The 15544-nt window shown below is 40.5% G+C and overlaps 1 protein-coding gene across 1 annotated transcript; it reads left to right on the top strand.

Annotated features, from left to right (window-relative positions):
• The first annotated feature begins 214 nt into the window (after positions 1-214).
• Positions 215-15315, top strand: LOC115129184 (solute carrier family 25 member 48-like). The gene is made up of 7 exons (XM_029659276.2): positions 215-415; positions 5048-5091; positions 5865-5936; positions 6629-6881; positions 8275-8565; positions 13707-13840; positions 14592-15315. Exons 1-7 carry the CDS (start codon positions 370-372, stop codon positions 14694-14696), a joined length of 945 nt encoding a protein of 314 aa, XP_029515136.1. The 5' UTR covers positions 215-369; the 3' UTR covers positions 14697-15315.
• The last annotated feature ends 229 nt before the right edge of the window (positions 15316-15544 follow it).

Genomic DNA, 15544 nt, shown 5'->3' with positions numbered 1-15544 from the left:
GGGCAAGTTTGTTTAGCATAGCCCGGTGTCCCGTTTTAGGAGTTTCCATTTCTCCTGACGTTAAAACTGTACTTACCGTGGCACCGGACCATGCAAAACGAATATGCCCATTGTTTTGAGACCGCAAATGCTGTACAGAAATCCTAGATGTTGATTGGTTTAGAGACGTCCAATCCCTCTCAACGTTTTTATGTTTACTGACCCTCCTACACCTATCTAGATGTTTACAAAGATGCTTGGAAAGTACATTTGTTTTACTTTGTTTCTACCCCGCGTGTCTGTATCGACTTTCGATTCCAGACAATTAAGATTTCAAGTGACTGACTGGTGACAGTGACAAAAGAAAAGGTATATTAAGAGCATCCAAAAATGAATTGTTTTCATTTAGATGACTTCCTTGCAGGGTGGATTGGAGGTGAGTGTCCGTTATTTTTTAACTAGTCAATTAGCTGTAGAATTAGAGTTGAGTTTGGGATAGAGCACGTGTTGGACAATTGTATGTCGATTTGGTTTGTTTATCGTCATGTGTGTTAGACAAATAAACGTTTGTTTTTCATTTTAATACATTTGCTATGTTTGTTTAACCCTAACCCTAGGCCTCTTTTTCATCTATGTTCTATTATAAGTTTTAAAAAATGAATCATTGGAACATTGGAGTTTAAACAATGGGAAGCAGACACAGAGTTTCCTAATCTAATTGCCCACATAGCGCTTGACATGTTATAATTTTGATCAAACACTTAACGGGAGTTAATAATTAAATAAACAGTTCCAACACGTTTGACTATTTAGTTTGAGAAAAAGTCTTCCTTTTCTATATTCTACTTCTGCAAGGCGCGCTATCTGAACGACCAGTAAAGGGGTACAGTAGTTTCACATTACATAATGCTATCTGTGGAATGCTGTAGCTTGTTCTCACTCTTCATCGCCTGTTATTCGCCTATAGGCAGACTACTGTAGTTATGAACATTATCGGCCTACGTTTGTTTGTTTGTTTTTGAAAATGTTGAGTCAGAATGATCCCGAAACAGAGGTAGAGGTGTGGTTGTGTTTTAAAATGCTGTTGAGACTGTCTGGCGGGACATGATTCTCCCAGTTCTCTCCGTACTTCGCTGAAATCTGTGGTACTATAGTTGTATTGTCTGAGGAGGGTTGGATGTTCTAGGCAGTGTGTCACTAATACAACATGATGTTGTTATTATCTCTCCCTCTATCTCACTCGCTTTCAATTCAAATTGCCTTATTGGCATGACGTAACAATGGACATCTTGCCAAAGCGTACTTTGGCGATTAAGTGATACATTTGCGATATTAACATAATAATAATAATAATAATCAATACTGTCAACGGAACAATCAGTAACAACAATAACCAAGGTTTAAAATAACCATACAATGGACAATAACAATGGCATCAAGGACATGTGCAGGTTGGTTGGTCTGTCGGACACTGTCCCTCGTTTTATGGCAGGCAGCAATGTAGTGCGCTGCCAACCCACATCTCTCTGCGTCCTCCCCCAACAGGACGGGTAGCCTATTGTCATCAGAGAGGTCTTTGAAACTTTGAATAAGGGTTTTTACATTTGGGGTAATTACACTCATTGTTTTATATTTTTTAAATTTGGTTAGGAAATGCAGTTCTGTCACAGGATCAGCTGTGGTGCATGGCTGTGCTCGCTGAGCCTGTACTTTGTCAAGGTTTTTCTAAGGTTATGATCAGTAACCTTGGTCAAATAGTTTGCCACGGTGTACTGTCGATTTAGGGCGATATAGTGCTGCATTTTTATTTGTGCTTATGTTTCCCAATAGGTAATATAGTTGTGTTTTGACTGTTGTATTTTATTCTGATTGATTCAATGTTCTGGTCCTGAGACTTGTGTTAGTAGAACAGATTTGTAAACTCAGCCCCAGGACCAGCTGGATGAGGGGACTGAGACTTCAGTGTGTTAGTAGAACAGATTTGTAAACTCAGCCCCAGGACCAGCTGGATGAGGGGACTGAGACTTCAGTGTGTTAGTAGAACAGATTTGTAAACTCAGCCCCAGGACCAGCTGGATGAGGGGACTGAGACTTCAGTGTGTTAGTAGAACAGATTTGTAAACTCAGCCCCAGGACCAGCTGGATGAGGGGACTGAGACTTCAGTGTGTTAGTAGAACAGATTTGTAAACTCAGCCCCAGGACCAGCTGGATGAGGGGACTGAGACTTCAGTGTGTTAGTAGAACAGATTTGTAAACTCAGCCCCAGGACCAGCTGGATGAGGGGACTGAGACTTCAGTGTGTTAGTAGAACAGATTTGTAAACTCAGCCCCAGGACCAGCTGGATGAGGGGGCTCTTTTCTCAGTTCTTGGCATTGCAGGGCTTGATAATGATATGAGAGGGTGTCACTGTATTTGAGATGTTTCCAAAACGTAATTGCTCTATTTTGAGTTTTTCTTATTATCAAATCAAATTGTGTTGGTCAAATACACATGGTTAGCAGATGTTATTGCGAAATGCTTGTGCTTCTAGTTCTGACAGTGCATCAATATCTAACATGTAATCTAACAATTCCACAACAAATATCTAATACACACAAATCTAAGTAAAGGAATGGAATAAAATAAATAAATATATGTATGAGCAACAACCATTAGTGGATATTGGCCTAATTCTGCCCTGCATGCATTGTTTGTAGTTGTCCTCTGGACATGTAGGAGAATCGTATAGAACTCTGCATGCAGGGATTCAATGGGGTGTTTGTCCCGTAGGGTAAAATCTTGTTTTGCAAGTGGACCCCACACCTCACTGCCTTGAAGTGCAATTGGTTCAATGACACATTTAAATTCGATTTAGGCAATTTTAATAAGTATTTCGATTTTAATTAGCTTTTTAATTGCGTAGAATGTCCTGCATGCTTTCTTTCAATTCAATTTCAATTTAAGGGCTTTATTGGCATGGGAAACATGTGTTAACATTGCCAAAGCAAGTGAAGTAGATAATAAGCAATATAAATTAACAGTAAACATTACACTCACAAAAGTTCCAAAAGTATAAAGACATTTCAAATGTCATATTATGTGTAAATTGTTGAAGTTAAAAACGGAAAATAAATAAACATAAAAATGGGTTGTATTTACAATGGTGTTTGTTCTTCACTGGTTGCCCTTTTCTTGTGGCAACAGGTCACACATGTTGCTGCTGTGATGGCACACTGTGATATTTCACCCAGTAGATATGGGAGTTCATCAAAATTGGGTTTGTTTTCAAATTCTTTGTGGGTCTGTGTAATCTAAGGGAAATATGTGTCTCTAATATGGTCATACATTTGGCAGGAGGTTAGGAAGTGCAGCTCAGTTTCCACCTCATTTTGTGGGCAGTGAGCACATAGCCTGTCTTCTCTTGAGAGTCAGGTCTGCCTTTGGTGGCCTTTCTCAATAGCAAGGCTATGCTCACTGAGTCTGTACATAGTCTAAGCTTTCCTTAATTTTGGGTCAGTTACAGTGGTCAAGTATTCTGCCACTGTGTACTCTCTGTTTGGGCCAAACAGCAATCTAATCTGCTCAGGTTTTTTTTGTTAATTCTTTCAAATGTGTCAAGTAATTATCTTTTTGTTTTCCCATGATTCGGTTGGGTCTAATTGTGTTGCTGTCCTTGGGTGTTTGTGAACAGAGCTCCAGGACCAGCTTGCTTAGGGGACTTTTCCAGGTTAATCTTTCTGTAGGTGATGGCTTTGTTATGGAACGTTTGGGAATTGCTTCCTTTTAGGTGGTCGTAGAATTTAACAGCTTTTTTCTGGATTTGGATCATTATCGGCCTAATTCTGCTCTGCATGCGTTATTTGGTGTTTTTGCCCATTTTAACGACACACTTGTTGTTTGTGTACATGGATTTTATAATGTTGTATGTTTCCCCCCCCCAACACCACTTTTCATCAATTTGTATAGCAGACCCTCATGCCAAATTGAGTCGAAGGCTTTTTTGAAATCAACAAAGAATGACAAGACTTTGCCTTTGTCTTGGTTTGTTTGTTTGTTAATTAGGGTGTGCAGGGTGAATACGTGGTCTGTCATACGGTAATTTGGTAAAAAGCCAAATTGACATTTGCTTAGTACGTTGTTTTCACTGAGGAAATTTACAAATCTGTTAATGATAATACAGAGGATTTTCCCAAGGTTGCTGTTGACGCATATCCCACATGAGTTATTCGGGTCAAATTTGTCTCCACCTTTGTGGATTGGGGTGATCAGTCCTTGGTTCCAAATATTGGAGAAAGATGCCAGAGCTAAGGATGATGCTAAAGAGTTTAAGTATAATTAATTGGAATTTGTGGGCTGTATATTTTTATCATTTCATTGAGGATACCATCAACACCACAGGCTTTTTTGGGTTCAAGGGTTTGTATTTTGTCCTGTAGCTCATTCAATGTAATTAGAGAATCCAGTGGGTTCTGGACGTCTTTAATAGTTGATTCTGAGATGTGTATTTGATCATGTAAATGTTTTTGCTGTTTGTTCTTTGTTAAGAAGAGAAGTGATTTATCCATACATCTCCATTTTGGATAGATAATTCTTCGTGTTGTTGTTTGTTTAGTGTTTTCCAATTTTCCCAGAAGTGGTTAGTCTATGGATTCTTCAATTACATTGAGCTGATTTCTGATATGCTGTTCCATCTTTTTCCTTCATATATTTTTGTATTGTTGTAGTGATTCACCATAGTGAAGGCATTTTCTGGGTTGGATAGGTTTCTCAATTTCTTTCTTAGGTTTTTGTGTTCTTCATCAAACCATTTGTCAATGTTAATTTTCTTCGGTTCTGTGTGTGTTTCTCTCTTTCACTCTCTCTCTCTCTTTCACCCTCACTCTCTCTCCCCCCCGCTCTCTTTCACTCTCTCTCCCCCCGCTCTCTTTCACTCTCTCTCCCCCCCGCTCTCTTTCACTCTCTCTCTCTCTCACCTTCATTCTCTCTCCCCCCCGCTCTCTTTCACTGTCTCTCCCCCCCTCTCTCTTTCACCCCTATCTATCCCTTCTCACTCCTCTAAATGTGGTTTCCATCTGTTTTTTCAATAGGAGCTTCCAGTGTTATTGTGGGTCATCCTCTGGACACAGTCAAGGTACATGAGGACACAGTTCAACACATAAAGGACTGGTTTCCCAGACACTGATCAAGCCTAGCCTTGAACTGAAAGGACATTCTCTGTTTATCTTGAGTTTAAATTCAGGTTTAGGCTTAATCTGTGTACAGGAAACTGTCCGATGAGGTTTAAACAGTGGAGGCTGCTGAGTTGAGGAAGGCCCATAATAATGGCTGGAACGACACAATTGGAATGGAATCAAACACCTGGAAACCATGGAGACCATGTGTTTGATACCATTCCACTCCAGCCATTACCACCAGCCCATCTTCCCAATTAAGGTGCCACCAACCTACTGTGGGTTTAAATCAGGGATTGACATTAAGGTCTGAAAAGCACACACAAATGCCTTACATTGTCTCTTTCATTTAAACTATGGAGGGGAACCAGGCAGATCAATGCCTGCAGTTTCGTTGCTGTCAGTAAAAAAAAATATATATATATCTTTTTTAAAAGCCCAGTGGGGGTAACCTCCGAGCAGGCTCAATTTGCCTAACTGCTCAGTTCACTTGCTCTAGGCAATAGATCAACCCTTAATGTCAAACCTTGGTTGTTGTTTTTACCAAACATGCAATATTACTGTATCTGTACATACACAGTTACCATTTAGAGGGCTATAGGCCTGCAGTAACATTAAAACCCGTTAGCACGCATCACCTAGCCTACATGCTGTAGATTGTGTAGGCCGTTGTTTTATGTAGGAGGAATGTTGAGGTTCTTATCGTTTCCCATTCTATGGTTCTACCCAACAGACTCGTTTACAAGCTGGGAAAGGATACAAGAACACCCTTCACTGTGTCCTCCAAATCTACAGAAAGGAAACGGTTAGTGATTAACTAGTTATTTCTTATTCGTATTTTTTTGTTTTAACTACATTGTTGGTTAGGGGCATGTAAGTAAGCATTTCCCTGTAAAGGTCTACCTACACCTGTTGTATTCAGGCACATGTGACTCATATTATTTGATTTGTCACTACTCTTGTAGTCTAAATGAAATATAGGCCATTTAGCAGACACTTTTTTATTCAAAGCAATTTACAGTCATGCGTACATGGACATGTTGTGTGTGGTCTCAAAGGGAATGGAACCCAGAGAAAGCCATGGGATAATATTTGGCATGATAAACCATTTGTCGTTGTTGTATGAGTATGGTTTCCTTTAGAACTGTAGAGTACATGGACATAAGTGTCAGCCTCGACAACTACTGTAAAAGTTCATTAATAATATCCTATATTCAACTCACACTCTCACCTGTAGATTATACTGTAAGCCTAGCTGTGACAGTTCTGGAATGAAAAAATGTGACTTTTGAAGCAGCTGTGCTTTTGTTTTATAAAAAATGATTGTGCCTTGCTGTGAATACTCCCTCTGTACTGGGGGGGAACCTGGAAAGAAGCGGAGGGTGCTCTGGGAGAAAGAGAATGCTAAAAGCTGCCAAAGGCCACGTGGTATACTGGGACCCAGGCCTTCTGCAAAACAAATTGTTCCATAAAACCTCTAATTTTTCTTCCACCTAGATTGCTGGCTTCTTCAAGGGTCTCTCCTTCCCGCTGGCCAGCATCACTGTGTATAACTCAGTGGTGTTTGGATTCTTCAACAACACACAGAGGGTTATAAGCAAGTTCCGCCATGGTGACGAGAGACAGTCGTGTGGTATGCTGGACATGACCCTGGCCAGCATGTTGACAGGGCTGATGTCAGTGGGACTCGGAGCGCCGGTCGACTTAGTTAAGATCAGACTGCAGATGCAGACTCTGCCCTGTCTAGCAGGTAAAGTCAAAGCCCAATACAACATTATATAACATTCTAGCAGGTATTTCCTTTACTTTAACTACCCTTCAGACCATTCTAGAAGGTATTTCCTTTAGTACAACTACCCTTCAGACCATTCTAGAAGGTATTTCCTGTAGTACAACTACCCTTCAGACCATTCTAGAAGGTATTTCCTTTAGTACAACTACCCTTTAGACCATTCTAGAAGGTATTTCCTTTAGTACAAGTACCCTTCAGACCATTCTAGAAGGTATTTCCTTTAGTACAACTACCCTTCAGACCATTCTAAAAGGTATTTCCTTTAGTACAACTACCCTTCAGACCATTCTAGAAGGTATTTCCTTTAGTACAACTACCCTTCAGACCATTCTAGAAGGTATTTCCTTTAGTACAAGTACCCTTTAGACCATTCTAAAAGGTATTTCCTTTAGTACAACTACCCTTCAGACCATTCTAGAAGGTATTTCCTTAGTACAACTATCCTTCAGACCATTCTAAAAGGTATTTCCTTTAGTACAACTACCCTTCAGACCATTCTAGAAGGTATTTCCTTTAGTACAACTACCCTTCAGACCATTCTAGAAGGTATTTCCTTTAGTACAACTATCCTTCAGACCATTCTAAAAGGTATTTCCTTTAGTACAACTACCCTTCAGACCATTCTAGCAGGTACAGTGCCTATAGTTCCCATGGGTTTAGACAGCTCATTTTAGTGGGACTTTACTCAGAGGTCTAGATTTGAACAGAACAGAATAAATTGACAATTCAACGAACCAGGGAAAACGATTATTTTGCCTATTCTGATTTAGTTTTAGTTTTCCAACAAACAACTCAGACGAGCTAGCTTGAGATGATAAATCCCGTGGATTGTAACCAGCTCACTTAAAGGTTGATAAAACTAAAAGGCGTTATAAATCACCTGTCAGTCACTGTTTTGAAGACGGAAACTGCTGCACCTTTTTTTGTATATGGCGATGTACCACGCGTCCTTGTGTGTTGCCCCATGGATCTTTATGGTGCCTAGAATATAGGGCATAGTACATGGGTTAAATGTTGACCATCACCTGTTCTGGTATATAGTTAAAGCCTCCTTCCCCCTAAGGGGTGGCAGGGTAGCCTAGTGGTTAGAGCGTTGGACTAGTAACCGGAAAGTTGCAAGTTCAAACCCCCCCGAGCTGACAAGGTACAAATCTGTCGTTCTGCCCCTGAACAAGGCAGTTAACCCACTGTTCCTAGGCCGTCATTGAAAATAGGAATTTGTTGTTAACTGACTTGCCTGGTTAAATAAAATATGAATAAAAGGTTGACCCATAGTTTGGATTGTCTTCTTCCAGCGTGAGTGATCAATAAAGGGAAGTAGAATCTAATCATCGTTTTGAATCCTTTTTAGAGAACCTGAACCTCGCCGGGACGACCGGAAACGTGAACGGTAACATCGCCGTGCGCTCCGTGACTCTCCAGGGCCAGCCGACCTACAGAGGGCCCATCCACTGCATCAGTTCCATACTGCGGACCGAGGGGATCCGGGGGCTTTACAGAGGGGCCGGGGCCATGGTCCTGAGAGACGTCCCTGGGTACACGCTGTACTTCATCCCCTACGCGTTGTTCCGTCGCTGGCTATCCCCTGAAGGGAGGTCATCACCTCATCCCTGTACTGTATGGGTGTCTGGAGGACTGGCAGGTAACTGGAAGGATGATAATGTTACTGTTGTGATTGGTGGAAGCAAATTTGAAAGTAGCCTTTAGGTCAGATAAAGGAGCATGCTGTTGAAACCGTGGCCTCGTTTTGGTTTCCACTAGGCCAGAGAATGTACTGGTGGAGGGTTGTTAGGCCCAATAATAAATCAAACCCACAATCCTGACATTGCTAGCAGGGCTGTAACCAGGTTTAAATTTTAGTCTACCGCCTTCCGGACCTCACTGTCTCATCGTTGTCGGGGATCAGGCCTACCACTGTTGTCTTCAGCAAACTTAATGATGGTGTCGTGCATGGCCATGAAGTTATGGTTGAACAGGGAGTACAGGATGGGACTAAGCACTCACCCCTGAGGGGCCTCCATGTTGAGGATCAGCGTGGCAAATGTGTTGTTGCCTACCCTCACCACCTCGGGGCGGCCCGTCAAGAAGTCCAGGATCCAGTTTCAGAGGGAGGTGTTTAGTCACAGGGTCCTTAGCTTAGTGATGAGCTTAAAGGGCACTATAGTGTTGAATGCTGAGCTGTAGTCAATGAATAGCAATCTCACGTAGGTGTTCCTTTTGTCCAGGTGGGAAAAGGCAGTGTGGAGTGCGATTTGAGATTACGTCATCTGTGGATCTATTGGGGCGATATGCGAATTGGAGTGGGTCTAGGGCAGGGGTGCCCAACCCTCTTCCTGGAGATCTACTGTCCTGTAGGTTCAGTCCAACCCTCTTCCTGGAGATCTACTGTCCTGTAGGTTCAGTCCAACCCTCTTCCTGGAGATCTACTGTCCTGTAGGTTCAGTCCAACCCTCTTCCTGGAGATCTACTGTCCTGTAGGTTCAGTCCAACCCTCTTCCTGGAGATCTACTGTCCTGTAGGTTCAGTCCAACCTTCTTCCTGGAGATCTACTGTCCTGTAGGTTCAGTCCAACCCTCTTCCTGGAGATCTACTGTCCTGTAGGTTCAGTCCAACCCTCTTCCTGGAGATCTACTGTCCTGTAGGTTCAGTCCAACCTTCTTCCTGGAGATCTACTGTCCTGTAGGTTTTCAATCCAACCCTAATTTAGCAAATCTGATTCAGCTAGTTAAGGTCTTGTTGAGCCGCTAGTAAGTAGAATCAGGTGTGTTAAATTACATTTGGACTGAAAACCCACAGGACGGTAGATCTCCAGGAAGAGGGTTGGACTGAAAACCCACAGGACGGTAGATCTCCAGGAAGAGGGTTGGACTGAAAACCCACAGGACGGTACATCTCCAGGAAGAGGGTTGGAGGACTGAAAACCCACAGGATGCTAGATCTCTAGGAAGAGGGTTGGACTGAAAACCCACAGGATGCTAGATCTCCAGGAAGAGGGTTGGACTGAAAACCCACAGGACGGTAGATCTCCAGGAAGAGGGTTGGACTGAAAACCCACAGGACGGTAGATCTCCAGGAAGAGGGTTGGACTGAAAACCTACAAGATGGTAGATCTCCAGGAAGAGGGTTGGACTGAAAACCCACAGGATGCTAGATCTCCAGGAAGAGGGTTGGACTGAAAACCCACAGGACGGTAGATCTCCAGGAAGAGGGTTGGACTGAAAACCTACAAGATGGTAGATCTCCAGGAAGAGGGTTGGGCAGCTCTGGTCTAGTGTTTTTCCGGGATGAACACCTAGCTTATTCGCTATACAGTTTTAATGGTATACCTCTGAAATATGATAAAAGATTCACACTGTCACGTAGCATCAACTGTTCAGTCAATTGTAAATGATGAATTGCATAAAATTATCAACTCTTAACATCAATACTGTTCTCTCTCTTGTCAAAATACATAGCATTCACATGTTTGTATTCCTAGGCATTACTAATCAAGCTTTGCACAAACAGACCTCTGTATTATCAGTGATGTAGTGGTTTTTTGTTTTAAAGTTGGGTAATGGGTGAACTATGAACTTCCATCGAGCGAGATGATAAGACAAACAACCACACATAGAGAGGAAAATGTAGGACATTTTTAAGAACTGTTTGCGTGTTGATAGAATTTTAATACGGAATTCAAAAGTACAATGCTTGTCTTTCATAATTTGGTCAGATATACTTGGGAGGAGTAGTGTCAGCGTTTTGTTGCTGGCATGTCATGCCTAAGTTTTCTAATCTTGCCAATGAAAAAAAATCATTAAAGTAGTTGGCGCTGTCAGTGGGTTTTGTGATGAATGAGCCATCTGATTCAATGAACGATGGCGCTGAGTGTGCCTTTTTCTCCAAAAATTGTAATTGAAGGTGCTCCAAATCTTTTTACTATCATTCTTTATGTCAGTTATCTTTGTTTCATAGGGTAGTTATTTATTTTTACTCAGTTTAATCACATGATTTCTCAAATTGCAGTACGTTTGCCAATCGGTTGTGCAGCCAGACTTATTTGCCATTCCTTTTGCCTCATCCCTCTCAACCATACCATTTTTTTAAAATTCCTCATCAATCAACAGGGATTTCAGTTTTTTGTCATTTTCTTAATGGATGCATGCTTATTAATAATTGGGATAAGCAATTTCATAAATGTGTTAAGTGCAGCATCTGTTTGCTCCTCATTACACACCACGGAACAACAAATATTCTTTACATCAACAACATAGGAATTACTACGAAACTTATACTATGACCTCTTATACACTATATTAGGCCCAACCTTTGGAACTGTGGTTTTCCTAGATATGGCAATTATATTGTGATCATTACATCCTATGGATTTGGATACTGCTTTAAAGCAAATATCTGCAGCGTTAGTAAAGATGTGATCAATACATGTTGATGATTTCATTCCTGTGCTGTTTGTAACTACCCTGGTAGGTTGAAGCTTTTTCCTGAGTGGGCAGCTTGATAAGTCAGTCAGTATTTAAAATCACCCAGAAAATATACCTCACTGTTGATATCACATACATTATCAAGCATTTCACACATGTTATCCAGATACTGACTGTTAGCACTTGGTGGTCTATAGCAGCTTCCCACCAGAATGGGCTTAAGAGGTGACAACGATTAATTATGACTACTTCCTTCCATTTGAATGTCCGAGAAAGGTGTTGTTGATTTAATTCGACCATATAGTTCAAGCCTAATTAATGGAAAAAAGCATCTAATCAACAATGGCATTAATTTCAATGAGCTCTGCAACTCTTCCTACTGTTGACTTGTTTCTGCCACCAGTTTGACCCCCAAAACATCGACAACAAACACATAGTGACATAGTAAAATATACATAGTGACATAGTAAAATATATAGTGACATAGTAAAATATACATAATGACATAGTAAAATATACATAGTGACATAGTAAAATATACATAGTGACATCGTAAAATATACATAATGACATAGTAAAATATACATAGTGACATAGTAAAATATACATAGTGACATAGTAAAATATACATAGTGACATAGTAAAATATATATAGTGACATAGTAAAATATACATAATGACATAGTATTTTTTTTATTTACAATGACGGCCTACACCGACCAAACCCGGGCCAATTGTGCACAGCCCTACGGGGATCCCAATCACAGCCGGTTGTGATACTGCCTTGATTCGAACCAAGGTGTCTATTGTGACGTCTCTAGCACAGAGATGCAGTGCCTTAGATCGCTGCCCCACTCGGGAGCCTTTCACTATAAGTAGATGTTTTATATTTAGACGCTTTACAGCCTCGTCATTCTGTTTTCTATTTTAAATAATCTTATTTCATTATATTGTGATACGGCCACACAGAGGGAGGGCAAGACATAATTACAGACATCTGTGATAAGTACTCGAAGGGCCACCAGATGTCTTGAGATATATTTCAAGGATTTGATGAATTCTAAAATAATTCTGGTAGTTTTACCCTCCTTTTACAACTGTAGTTCTCAATAAGTGAAGGTCTGATGTTTTTGGTCAAATAAAACATGTTTGTGTGGAAAGCAACAAGGAGAGGACAAATGGGATTTTTTAATAGATTAGAACAGAAGGGACAAGCTTCTATTCCCACTGAAAGGTGACTTCCTAGCAGTGTGTCTCAAAAACCTGCCAGTTCAGTGTATCTCAGCACAGATTTCAAAAACCTGCCAGTTCAGTGTATCTCAGCACAGATTTCAAAAACCTGCCAGTTCAGTGTATCTCAGCACAGATTTCAAAAACCTGCCAGTTCAGTGTATCTCAGCACAGATTTCAAAAACCTGCCAGTTCAGTGTATCTCAGCACAGATTTCAAAAACCTGCCAGTTCAGTGTATCTCAGCACAGATTTCAAAAACCTGCCAGTTCAGTGTATCTCAGCACAGATTTCAAAAACCTGCCAGTTCAGTGTGTTTTAAAGAAACATCTTGATGTTTTACAAAATGTAATTGGCTGTTTTTAAGAATGTAATTACAATCCATTTATTTTTTTATATATTTTTTTACATTTATTTAACTAGGCAAGTCAGTTAAAGAACAAATTGTTATTTACAATGACGGCCTAGAAACAGTGGGTTAACTGCCTGTTCAGGGGCAGAATGACAGATTTGTACCTTGTCAGCTCAGGGATTTGAACTTGCAACCTTCTGGTTACTAGTCCAACACTCTAACCACTAGGCTACCCTGTAAATCATCTGGATTGATGTAATCTGATTATGTAATCCCTGTTACATGTAATCTGTCAGTACCCAAAACTGGTTGTACCTCTATGGTAGCTACACTCTTAACTGAGTGCTATAGTCTTCTCTACCACCAAATGATTTATTATTATTATTTGTATTACATATAAACCTTTGCTGACTGGAACATGCCCTGATTGTAGCCAAAGCCTGTTTTACAAGGACTATCTAAAACATTACAGATCAACTCTGTTGCTACATGCTAAAGTACATCACTGTAGCCAAAGCCTGTTACAAGGACTATCTAAAACATTACAGATCAACTCTGTTGCTACATGCTAAAGTACATCACTGTAGCCAAAGCCTGTTTTACAAGGACTTTCACTGTAGCCAAAGCCTGTTACAAGGACTTTCACTGTAGCCAAAGCCTGTTACAAGGACTTTCACTGTAGCCAAAGCCTGTTACAAGGACTATCTAAAACATTATAGATCAACTATGTTGCTACATGCTAAAGTACATCTCCTGACCTCTGACATGTTTCTGTCTACAGGTTCTATCTCGTGGGTCACTGCTACTCCAGCAGACGTGGTGAAGAGCAGACTACAGGCTGACGCTCTCCACGCTAGGAAATACAGAGGGATTGTCCACTGCGTTGTTCAGAGCTACAAGACCGAGGGGATACATGTAAGCAAACAGACACACAGTACACACTGGGCCCATTTCCCGGACTCCCATTAAGTCTGTAGACCTGGACAAAGCAGCACTTTAGGTAAAGATCATTGAACATGCTTCTTTGTCCATGTGTAGGTCTAATCTTTGTACGGTAAACCAGCCCACCGTGTAGTAATTTAACATCGATTCATCACTACATTTTCATTTGTAAAGTAATACAGTAGCCTGTGGTTTTGGTGTAGCTTTGTGGCAACATAGATAATTGCTGACACTACTAGTAGCTGCAGGTTTTTATTCCCGTCAGCTTTTAAAGTTTATACTCAGGTGAACCCAACTCAACATGTCCTGTAAAAGTCACAAGGGCAGGGCGACGAGATCTGTTCCAAAAAAAAAGTTATTAACTAACTACCAAGGTCGCTCCTAGGTTAAGAGGGAGTTCAAACAGGTTTTGGTCAATTTGTGATGTAACAAAATAGCCAATAGTATTATGTCACACATCCCCCCCAAGTGACCAGACAGATCTTGTTCAAATGTGTTTTGGCAGACAGCGACTGATCATAGACATTTGATCAATACCTGACAATAATTTAACAAGAGAGGCACTTGGCCTGAATAAGCTTGAATAGGTGTTAACCATGTGGTTTCAGTGATTATATTTGTTTGGTTGGCTGTTATGAACATTAGGATATTAAGTTTTAATTGAATTTCTTTTTCTTCTTTTTTACACGTTATGTGTAATTCTTTTCTCTCGATCTCTCTCCAGGTCTTCTTCCGAGGAGCCTCAGTGAACGCTATCCGAGGCTTCCCAATGAGTGCCACCATGTTTCTGGGCTACGAACTCTCTCTGCTGTTCTTCAGGGGTCTCTAGTATCTACACAAGGATTATAATGAGACATTATATTGACTGTTATCCTCTTGTCCTAGGACACTCCAAATGGTTTCCTCAGGAAGATCATTTGAATCCTGGCAGAATGAAAGTAGGGAGTGTCTTGACTTGAGAATTGATCTAGTTGAGAATTATCTGCGCTACTGCCATAATACAATCTATTTATAAAGTGTAAATACTAATTTCTTATATTAAGAAAATATCTTAAATTAAAGTGCCTTACATTAATTGACAAATGTATACATTTAAATATGTTGTGCTATAATATACAGTAACAGTATGCTTAATATAAAGCTATACTGCATAAATTAACTCGTTTTAGGACCCAACAGTTAACCAGTTCTAACCTCCATAATGATACGCACATGAATCATTATATTTTGTTGGTGCCAGGCTTTTAATTAAACTGTTTAAACTTTGTGATTTGTAAATACGTATGAGAGAGATTAAATGTCATTCCACAAGGAGGCATAGTTTTGTACATCATTTTTCCTTAAAAGTTATTTTAAATGTGGGTTTTTGGGGGGGGGATTCTTGTTACGGACTGTTTCTGTACACTTCTACTTGGAAAAACCTAATAAACATATTGTTTCAATTTAAATTTGATTCTTTCTTTGAATTCTCTCCAAAAGTCAAAGTGCTTTCTAAATGACTGCAGTAACCTTTTAAAGATACTAGGCTGCTGACGTGTAACAGTAATCGAGTAAACACAGTAACAAAAACATCAGGGGCCCACAATGTTGGCAGCTTGTTACTGAACGCGTGTAGGGGGGCAATGAAGAACCCTTATGAAGAATCCTTATCTTAGGGCTGTGGGTGACTGATAAAGT

This window comes from Oncorhynchus nerka, linkage group LG5 (genome assembly GCF_034236695.1).
Source record: "Oncorhynchus nerka isolate Pitt River linkage group LG5, Oner_Uvic_2.0, whole genome shotgun sequence".
NCBI lineage: Eukaryota > Metazoa > Chordata > Actinopteri > Salmoniformes > Salmonidae > Oncorhynchus > Oncorhynchus nerka.
This window is presented reverse-complemented; position numbering and strand designations above follow the sequence as displayed.